We start from the raw sequence: 11,041 nt of genomic DNA, 5'->3' as shown, positions 1-11,041 counted from the left end.
AATGGGGGAGGATGAAATTCCAAACTGGGAACCTTTTGTCAATAGGGTTAGAACCTACCCACACATACTTGTCTATAGTCTTCCTTAACTAGGGTAGAGCCATGAAGAACCCTATACATACGTACCTACCCTAGGTTGGGACAAGAGCCACATCATTCTCCATGACTAGTGTGTTACATATATGTGAAATACTTTGTATTATATCATGCATTTGACATACATTTAGACATACATACTACTTAGTTAGTGTTCTGAAAAAGCCCAATAATGAGACCAAGACCCATCCTTTCAAAAAATGGAGCACTTGGCCCAAGCATTTTAAAATATGGGTCGGCCCAACCCTTTTCAAATAACTCGGGCCCAATTTTTTGAGAAATAACAAGTATAGGCCCAACCTTTTCCTAAGTAAAAACTCGGTCCAGGCCTGATTTTCAAAATGGGTCAAATCCAGATTTCCATAAATGGGCTTCGGCCTTATTACCCTAAAAATCCAGGCCCATATTTTCTAAACAATCCAAGCCCAAATCCTTTTAAAATTAGGGCCTGATCCCATCATGAAGTATATTGAAGCCCATATTTTAAAATACTTGAGGCCCAAGTGCACACTAAAGTCCACAAGTTCGCACTAAACAAATCCAATGGGTTGACCAACCTGGGTCAACCTCAATCTCAGATCATAATTTGACCCTTCATAGAATCTGAGATACATGGACCGATTGAGGGAAGAGTTGCATTTAAATTGTGGCCCAGCAATGATTGTATTGAAATCTCTCATTAGTGGGACTTTTCCTAGAAAGCTAACAAAGTAGTTAGTTAGGTTACATTGCATCCATGCATAATTTCACACGTAATCATGCCCGATAGGTCACATACATGTTAATATCCCTATTGACATGTATTTGTGCACTAAGTACACACATGCATAAACACTCCATGCATAAGATAGAGTCTTGGAGAATCTTTTATATAAGTCTACCTCGGGTGGAGGATATAAGTTTCATTATTTTCAGTTTGGTGTCATGACTGCATGCATTGTTTTGAGTTGTATGATACCTTTACTAACATGTTGCATTCACGTAGGCATCCTGTCTACTTCATCAAGGTTCTATAAGAGATCTGAATCATTCATGGAGAACACAATGGCTTACCATGAGATTGAGTCCACAGTACAACAATATTCAGAAAGTCAACAGAACAAGTGGGGTGACAGTCTTACTCAGAAATCTATCATCGAACTACCAGCCCGGACTTTCATCAACATAAGATCCAATCCGTTAGATGAGCTAAAAGTCATTTGGAAGGAATGGACCCCAGCACGCCGTTTAAAATTCTCTCAAACATATGGGCACATTGGTTTCTTGTTGCATGTATCGGTAAATATCCCTGCCATAAAAGCACTGGTCGAGTTCTGGAATCCACCATATCGTTGCTTTACAATGAACGGTATCGACTTGACACCAACCATCAAGGAGTATACTTCGCTTTTGCATCTAGTCAAGTTACATACACCATACAAACCTTATGTGCATGATGCTAGTGTTTCGTTCGTGAAGGAGATGTACGATGCTGTCGGGGTCAAAATCCAGAAAACATTCTCAGAGGGAGGTGCAGAAGTAAGGAAAATCTCTTGGAAGCAGTTGAAAGAAATAATCGAAAAAGAAGAAAAAGAAGAGGTTCAAATACATATGATGGCATTAGCTATTTACGGTTTGATCATTTTTCCAAAAGAACTAAACACGATCGATCAAGCTACTGTTTCGTTTGTAGCACAAGTACGTAACGGGATTAATCCCGTTCAAGGCATCCTGGCAGAAACCTTCAGATCACTCAACAACTGCAGAATCAGGAGGAGAGAACGTTTAAAATGTTGTGTGCAGCTGTTATATGTCTGGATGGTAGGTCACTTATCGTCCAACAAAGGGGGCTTCCGTAGTATTTTCTCAATGATCCGAATCCCTTTGGCTGAATTTGAGGATACCCAATTGAAGGAGCAGTTAGATAAATCTAAATGGAACACAAAAATGTGTGGCTTGATCGACTCAGGGGTAACTTGGCTGGCGCCATGGATGGTCCGCTCTAACATGATATATCGGTGTGGAAATCTTCCATGGGTTCCATTACTAGGCCCATGGGGAGGGATAGCATATGCCCCTTTGATGGTCAGAAGGCAATTGGGGGCATCTCAGTTTGTGCCTATGACTCATGGATTGGCTGATTCAGACTTTGCATATGAAACAGGAGACACTCGAAACCAGATTAGAAAATTTATGGTGGCATGGAAGCATGTGAACCTAATAGACCCGAGTGATGGATTGCCACAGTCCAGGAAATTATGAAGCATGGCGAGGAGAAAACCGGGTAAACCCCCAACTCAAAAGAATCCCAGAAATCGTTATTGAACATATTAAATCACCAAGCGCATGCATGCAATTGAAGCCACAAGGGGATCCATGCCCAGTAGAAAAAGGAGATGCAAGAGCAGAAGTGGGGAATCAGCAAAAGGAGGCTCTAGTCTTTGTCTATCGTAAAGAAATCAAGCGACAAAGGATTCGGTACATACAATCAGAAGAAGAGGTCGTGGCTCTAAGGAAGGAAAGACGAAGGCTTCGAGCAGCACTTGGACAGAAATCTCAAATGTTAGAAGATGCCCATACCGAAGTTAAAAAGAAATCGCTCTACATACAAGAGTTGGAGAGGCAGGGGGATGAGCAGAGAAGCAAGTATAATCAAGTACTGGAAAAGATTGAGCCGTGCATAATGAAAGCGGACTACTGGGAGGCAAGTTCGGGCTTTGCATAAAATTCGGCACAGCAACAAAAATGCAGAGATTGTGCAATCATCATGAGTTGATTTTGATTAATATTGGTTGGATTTGTTTTGTATTGAAAGGATTCTCTTAATGAAAAAGCAGATTTTATTTTCTAAAAATGATGATGATCTCTTCCATGACCTTGATTGAAAGCTGCATTAGGTTGCATACATATGGTCATATTTGTGAAAATGTATACGTATTTGAAAGACCATTGCATTTCATGCATACATATCTATGCATTCACGATTCTAAAAAAGGGAAAGTTTGGGTTTGCAGTGCCCAGCGACAAAAAGTCTCTCTAAACAAGCAAACCTTGAAGACTGTCACGCATCAATACGATACCAGAGAAGGGCAAAGGAAATGACGTGAAAATTGGAAAGGTTAGAGTCCTGGGTATGAGCAAGGACAAGAAAGAAGAATTGAATGAAAAAAAAGGAGCAAGATCCTGGAGGAATTGTGACGAAACAAAGGAAAAGCAGTGCAGAATGATCGGAGAAGTATGGATCCTACTCATCCTCCAGGTTTACCCCAGTCATGGGCAAACGTCAGTTCCATTACCTGCTCATGGAGGGTTCAATGCCAAGTATACCCCGTTCTCCATCCTAATATACCAGTTACAGGGGTGTCCAGTAGTGGGGACTCCCCCATTTATAGCTCTGATTTGGGGGTGAACAGATTCTGAAACTGAACGTCGATACGAATGTACTAGAGGAACGTCTGAAAGCTATTTGAAGGATCCAATACATTCGATAGTAGATCCCAATGATTTGTGCCTCGTGCAAAAAGGTCAACTGCCACCCAAAAAATTCAAAGTACTAGATTTTGAAAAATTTAATGGAACTAATTGTCTCGAACCCCCTGCGCCTTGTATTGCCAAAAAAAATGCTGCCCATTTCCGATAATGAGAGACTAATGATTGCAGTGCTTTCAAGACAGCTTGAAAGGGGCAGCTATAGGTGGTATATTCACAAGATGGACTCGGATCCGACACATGGGGGACAGATCTGGCTAATTCTTTTATAGCTCAATACCGCCATGTTATAGAAATTGCACCCGATCGTATGACTTGCCCAGAGTATGCAAAAGAGCCCACCGAAACATTAGAGATATGCATATAGGTGGGGGACATGTCTGTCCAGTCAAGCCTCGGTGAAGATAGGGAAGGACTATTTCCATATTTGTGAATACGTGAAAGATCCTTTACTTCGGGCATGGCATCTCCTAGGGGCAACCCCCCATGCTTCATGGACATTGTTTCTACGGAGAGAGGATTGAGACGCCATCAAAGTCGGGAGAAACTAAAAGTATTAGTACAGAGACTGGTCTAGGCAAGGAAGTGGACAAGCAAGAAAAAAGGAAGAAGAGGTCAAATGGTTGTTCAAAGACAACAATATCAAGAGAAAACATGGCCCAAGGGGCTAGGAGGATTTTTTTTCAGCCCTCTGTCAATCAGACTGTTCATACGGGAGGTAGACCCCAAGTTGTTCCTTCGGGGGCATGCCCGCCCCAACCGAATATGCGAATCAGAAGAGGTAGGTATTCCAGAGAGAAATTATGAGAAGATAGATCCTATTCCAATGACATACTCAGAATTATTCCCACAATTTGATGGAGAGGAAACTAGTTTTCATCATTCGTGGAACGGTCTTTAGGCACCTTTTTCCACATGGTATGACCCCGAAGTCCAAGTGTGCATATCACGCTAACACTACCGGGCACACTATTGAAAGTTGTTGGGCATTCAAAAAATAGGTTCAAAACACTAGAGAAGCAGGAGGCTAGCATTTGATGATAAACAACCAGAATCAAGGGAACCCTTTGCCCATCATGGAGGTAAACAATGTCGGATGATAGAGAAGGGACGAATGAGGTGGATTTGAACAAAGTCTTTAGATTGGCGTGTTCAATGTACTTATTGCGGCAGTCGGATAGGGCACAGAGGCTGTTTGCCCCACTAATGCATTTGGTTTATGTCAGAGTAAAGAAGGACGATCTGTGAAAAAAAGTGTGTACCTTTTAGAATGTTTTGCAAGATGGGGGATAACAAGTTTATAGAGATGTTGTTACCCTCAAAAGTGAGAGATGATTGCAGTCATTGGGGGAAAAAAGGGCCGGTTATCTCATCAGTGCACTAATCACCAGTCATCCTACATGAACAAGGCTCTTCCACACAGGAAGGCAGCTCGCATTGGTTGATCTCTACTCCCGGCCATTCCCATACAAGAGTACGTAACCACGCAGTGTTTTAAAAACCCTGGAAAATAGAATGTGAAAGTATGTCGAAAGGAGGAGGCACCACAATCTAGCAGGGGTGATTTGCGAAAGGATAAACTCGAAGTGGTAGGTGTATAGCCAGCTTCTTCGAAAACAATCGACAGAATGTAGGGGAACCAGAACAGGGCAGTGAAAAAAATGGAATGAAAAGTCCAATATCTAATGGAGAGGCCGAAGAATTCCTGAAGATAATAAAGCATAGCGAGTACAACATCGTGGACCAACTAAAGAAAATGCCGGCTCACATATCTGTTTTGTCACTTCTACTAAATTCAGAAACCCATCGGGAGGCGTTACTTAAAGTCCTGAATCAAGCCTACATTCCCCAAGATATCAGCGTTGATAAATTCAATCATGTGATTGGAAGTCTAGCAGCCTCCAATTACATCACTTTTACTGATGAAGAAATTCCGCCAGAAGGCCAGGGGCACAACAAGGCGCTGCATATATCCACCAAATGTAAGGATCATATGATGTCTCGAGTCCTGATAGATAATGGATCATCCCTCAATGTTATGCCAATGACTACACTGCAAAGGTTACCCATTGACCCTTCTTATGTGACACCAAACAATTTGGTGGTGCGTGCCTTCGATGGGACACGAAGAGAGTCAGTAGGGTCGCTTGACATCCCTATTCAGATTAGACCCGTAACCTTCAATATCACTTTTCAAGTCATGGATATTACGCCTTCATACAGTTGTCTCTTGGGAAGGCCTTGGATACATAATACTGGGGCAGTTCCCTCCTCTTTGCATCAGCGAGTGAAATTTATAGTAGGGGATAAACTGGTATGTGTTTATGGAGAAACCGATATAATGGTTACTAAACCTTCTTCCACTCCCTATGTGGAAGCAGCTGAAGAAGCCCATGAAGATTCATTCCGAGCATTTGAGATCATCAACGTCATTACTATAATAGAGGGATCTTTTATCCCTCAACCTCGGATCTCTTCTTCCACACGCATGGTGGCCGCTGAAATGATTAAATCAAGGTTTTGCCCGGGAAAAGGGTTGGGGAAGTATCTTCAGGGCATCGCAACGCCATTGTTACCAGAAGGCATGAATGAGAGATACGGCATCGGATATACTCCTACTTTAGCTGACCATAAGAAGAAGGCAGAAGAGAAAAGAATAATCCGAATCGAGAGGCGCACAGGAAGAGTAAGTACCAAGTGGGGGGTAGAAGTCCCGCCAATGAATCAGACCTTTCGAAAGGGCAATCAAGTCACTCTTGAGGAAGAAATGAAACAGATGAGCATATTGGCCTTAGAATCAGGGGACCACATGAATAACTCAAGTCGATGGATCTACCCATTGACAGGAGTAGAAATTCAGAACTGGACATCTTTTGATTACCCAATTCACTTCATGTAATGGCTTTTGCTCATTTTGCTTTCTTTTTGTAATCCGTGGACATTATTGCCTCGGACCGTTTGTCTTTTTCATCAATAAAACCAGTATGCATTTCTTTCGCATTTATTGCATCATTGGGTCATTTGTCAAAGAATTGTTTACCTTTGTTTTATGCAGGGATAGGGAAAATAATCATACCAGTATTCAAGAGCCAGAAATTGATGTTAACTTTGAAAACTTAATCCTAGAAGCTGAAATAGAAGAGGAGACTGACTTATCACCTGAAATGCAAAGAATGTTGAAATCAGATGAAAAACCAACTTTAACCAGTAGTGACCCCACGGTCACAATAAATTTGGGGACTAATGAGGAACCAAAAGAAGTAAAAATCGGGGCACTGTTGGGAGGAAAAGAAAGATGCGAAATGATAAACCTTCTGAAGGAATACCAAGATGTTTTCGCGTGGTCATATCAGGACATGCCGGGTTTGGATACGGACTTAGTAACACATAAAATACCCATTTACCCAGATAGCAAACCAGTAAAACAGAAACTGAGGAGAATGCGCCCAGATATGTTGATCAAAATAAAAGAAGAGGTGCAGAAGCAGTTTGAGGCTGGTTTTTTAGAAGTAGCCAAATATCCGGAGTGGATGGCCAATGTAGTTCCAATAATGAAGAAAAATGGAAAAGTGAGAGTCTGTGTTGACTATCGAGACTTGAATAAAGCTAGCCCTAAAGATAACTTCCCACTTCCACACATAGATGTGCTGGTAGACAATACAGCGGGACATGCCCTGTTTTCATTCATGGATGGGTTTTCTGGATATAATCAAATTAAGATGGCCCCAGAAGATAAAGAGAAGACCACGTTTATCACCTTATGGGGGACCTTTTGCTACAAGGTTATGCCCTTTGGTTTAAAGAATGCAGGGGCAACCTATCAGAGAGCCATGGTAGCATTATTCCATGACTTGATGCATAAGGAGATAGAAGTATATGTGGACGACATGATTGTTAAGTCCCGAGATGAGTATAGCCATGTGATGAACTTAAGGAAGCTATTTAAAAGGCTACGAAAATGTCAACTGAAATTAAATCCAGAAAAATGTACCTTCGGAGCTTCTTCAGGAAAATTGTTGGGATTTATTGTAAGTGAAAAAGGGATTGAAGTAGACCCAGATAAAATAAAAGCTATTCGAGAAATGCCTAGTCCCAAAACCAAAAAAGAAGTCAGGAGCTTCCTAGGCCAATTGAACTACATAGCTCGATTTATATCTCAGTTGACTGCTACTTGTGAGCCCATATTTAAGCTGCTGAAGAAGGATAACCCCGAAAAATGGAGTGAAGAATGTCAGAAAGCATTTGAGAAAATAAAAGAATATCTATTGAACCCTCCAGTTTTGGTTCCCCCCGTACCTGGAAGGCCTCTTATATTGTACTTAGTAGTATCAGAGAATTCCATGGGGTGTGTGTTAGGACAACACGATGAGTCTGGAAGAAAGGAGCACGCCATCTATTATTTAAGCAAAAAGTTCACGGAATACGAATCTAGGTACTCTAACCTGGAGAAGACGTGTTGCGCTTTGGTGTGGGTGGTTAGTAGATTAAGGCAATACACGCTGTATTACACAACATGGCTGATTTCTAAAATGGATCCGATTAAGTATGTTTTCGAGAAACCTGCAGTAACAGGACGGATGGCTCGTTGGCAAATGCTGTTGACTGAATATGATATTATATATGTGACGAGAAAAGCCATCAAAGGGAGCATTATAGCAGAATATTTGGCTGATAGGGCCGTTAATGATTACCAACCCATGGAGTTTGACTTCCCGGATCAAGATATTGATTCAATTGTTCAAGAAAAGGAAGGTAATGTTGGGTGGATGATGCTATTTGATGGGGCAACCAACGTATGGGGGCATGGAATAGGGGCTGTACTCATATCACCAGAGGGTAAATATTACCCAGTCACAGCCAAACTCACCTTTCCGTGTACCAATAATATAGCAGAGTATGAAGCGTGCGTATTGGGCTTACAGGCGGCTATTGACCGAGGCATTAAAAAATTGATTGTAAAAGGAGATTCCGCTTTGGTAATTTATCAGGTGACTGGAAAGTGGGAAACCCGGGATTCCAAATTAATACCATACCAGGAGTTCATTCAGGAAATGATGCAGGAATTCGATGCCATCAGTTTTTCGCATTTACCGAGAGAGAGTAACTTAATCCCTGATGCGCTAGCAACATTGGCGGCTTTATTTAAGGTTGAAGCCGGAATAGAGATTGAACCCATTCGAATAAGGATGCATAGGGAACCTGCATATTGTATAATGACGGAAGAAGCCGATGGGAAGCCATGGTTTCATGATATCAAAACATACATTCAATGGAAGGAGTATCCCATAGGAGCCTCTAATAATGACCGAAAGACAATTCAGAGGCTAGCTATGGGATTCTTCTTAGATGGGGAGATATTGTATAAAAGGAACCATGATATGACCCTCCTACGGTGCGTGGAGTTGCAAGAGGCCAGACAAATCATACAAGAAGTACACGACGGCGTTTGTGGAACCCATGCGGGAGGACACTCGTTGGCCCGAAAAATCCTAAGGAGTGGATACTATTGGATAACCATGGAACGGGATTGTATGGAGTATGTTCGAAAGTGCCATAAGTGTCAAATCTATGGAGATCGCATACAAGTCCCACCCACTCAACTCTAGGTTTTATCTACACCTTGGCCTTTCTCAGCATGGGGCATGGATGTGATCGGACCGATAACCCCGAAGGCCAGTAATGGGCATCGATTCATTTTTGTGGCCATTGACTACTTCACAAAATGGGTAGAAGCAGCATCATACTCTAATGTCACTCAAAATGTAATCAATCGTTTTATCAGGAGAGAATTAATTTGCAGGTATGGGATCCCAGAAAGGATAATATCAGACAATGCTAAAAACTTGAACAACGAGGTCATGACAAAATTATGCAGTCAGTTCAAGGTCAAGCATCATAACTCAGCCCCCTATCGACCTCAAATGAATGGAGCAGTGGAAGCAGCCAATAAGAACATCAAGAGCATCTTGGAAAAAATGACAGAAACCTATAGAGATTGGCATGAGAAGTTACCGTTCGCTTTATTGGCCTATCGAACCACTGTTCGAACATCTACAGGAGCTACCCCTTTCTCTTTGGTGTACGGGATGGAGGCGGTAGTTCCGATAGAAGTTGAGATTCCATCGTTACGAATCTTGAAAGAAGCAGAGTTAACCGAAGCAGAATGGGTGCAATCTAGATATGACCAGTTGAATCTAATTGAAGAAAGAAGATTGACAGCCATAGTTCATAGGCAGTTATACCAAAGGAGAATGATGAGAGATTTTAACAAGAAAGTGCGTATTCGACGGTTTCAAGAAGGGGATCTAGTCTTGAAAAAGATTTTACCAATTCATAATGACCCCCGAGGTAAGTGGACCCCAAATTATGAAGGGCCGTATGTGGTAAAGAAAGCATTTTCAGGAGGTGCCTTATTGTTATCAGACATGGATGGAGCCGATCTGGTGCACCCCACAAACTCAGATGCGGTAAAGAAATATTTTTCTTAGAAACCCTGTAAACTCTCAAGGAAATTCAATAAGATGACGATTTGCTTCATAAATCTAATGACTGTTCATTATTCATGTTTTGATCAAATGATAGATGGCCATCGTTGGCCGATCTGCTTTCCTATAAAAGAGCCAAATAACGATTTGCCATTTGATAACCAAATTGAGCCTAAATGATAAACCAGTATTTTTTTTGCAAAAGTCAGTTTACAAAATTTAACCTGGGTATGGGTCCTTTAGGGTCTGACAAGTCATATGAGACAACAATCGGCTACTCGAAATGATGGCAGGCCATCTTTCTGCTACCCAAAAGAAACAAAAAGAGATCCCTTGCAAGCCCTTCTTGAGCCTAGAAAATTCAATTTTTGATTAACCCGTCAAAGGATCACACCCCACACTGGGGCAATTTCAAAGGATTAGTCCCAAATGAAGTCCAAACAAAAATAACCGAATCCCTTCATGAAAGAGAAAAACAAAAGGGAGCAGCAAAAGCAAATGGAAAAAGAAGAAAAGAGAAAGAAAATAAGGGACATGCTACGCATGTGATCTTTGACCAAGTTGCCCTTGATGAAAGTGCTAATTTTGAGCTTTATTTAACTCTTTCTTTCTTTAACCCATACCCCTAGCCTATATTACAGTCCAAATAAAAGACCTGACCAGATCGGTATACATTGTTGTCTCCAATGATTTGTCAGACTCAATGTTGAGTCTGAACTACGTAATGACCTGATCCTGAAAAGGTACGTAGGCAGCTTGTTCAAAAGACAAGTTTGGTCAAAGCCAAAACAAAGTGCCTCAACTTAAACTGGGGCAGAGAATGTCATTATGGGTTGGGATTTTTGAGCCATAGTTTCCCTTTTCTTCAGAAAACCTATATCTCCAAGCCTACGTTTTGTCCCGAGTTTTAAAGACCATCTTGAGATCAAAACATGAACTGAACCTGAGGCAATAATTCAACTTGAGAATTACAAGGGTTCACAACAGAATCAG

At 41.5% G+C, this 11,041-nt stretch overlaps 1 protein-coding gene and 1 pseudogene across 1 annotated transcript; both read left to right on the top strand.

Annotated features, from left to right (window-relative positions):
• Nucleotides 1–1,127: 1,127 nt before the first annotated feature.
• Nucleotides 1,128–2,336, top strand: LOC131158447 (uncharacterized). The gene has a single exon (XM_058113319.1). The coding sequence runs from the start codon at nucleotides 1,128–1,130 to the stop codon at nucleotides 2,334–2,336; it is 1,209 nt and encodes a 402-aa protein (XP_057969302.1).
• Nucleotides 2,337–6,727: 4,391 nt separating this feature from the next.
• On the top strand, nucleotides 6,728–10,051 carry LOC131158446 (uncharacterized; annotated as a pseudogene).
• Nucleotides 10,052–11,041: the final 990 nt, after the last annotated feature.

Source organism: Malania oleifera, chromosome 6 (assembly GCF_029873635.1).
Source record: "Malania oleifera isolate guangnan ecotype guangnan chromosome 6, ASM2987363v1, whole genome shotgun sequence".
Lineage (NCBI taxonomy): Eukaryota > Viridiplantae > Streptophyta > Magnoliopsida > Santalales > Ximeniaceae > Malania > Malania oleifera.
This window is presented reverse-complemented; position numbering and strand designations above follow the sequence as displayed.

Bases quoted from the DNA above. Each gene is read 5' to 3' on its own strand.
- LOC131158447 (XM_058113319.1), top strand. From the start codon at position 1,128: ATGGAGAACACAATGGCTTACCATGAGATTGAGTCCACAGTACAACAA.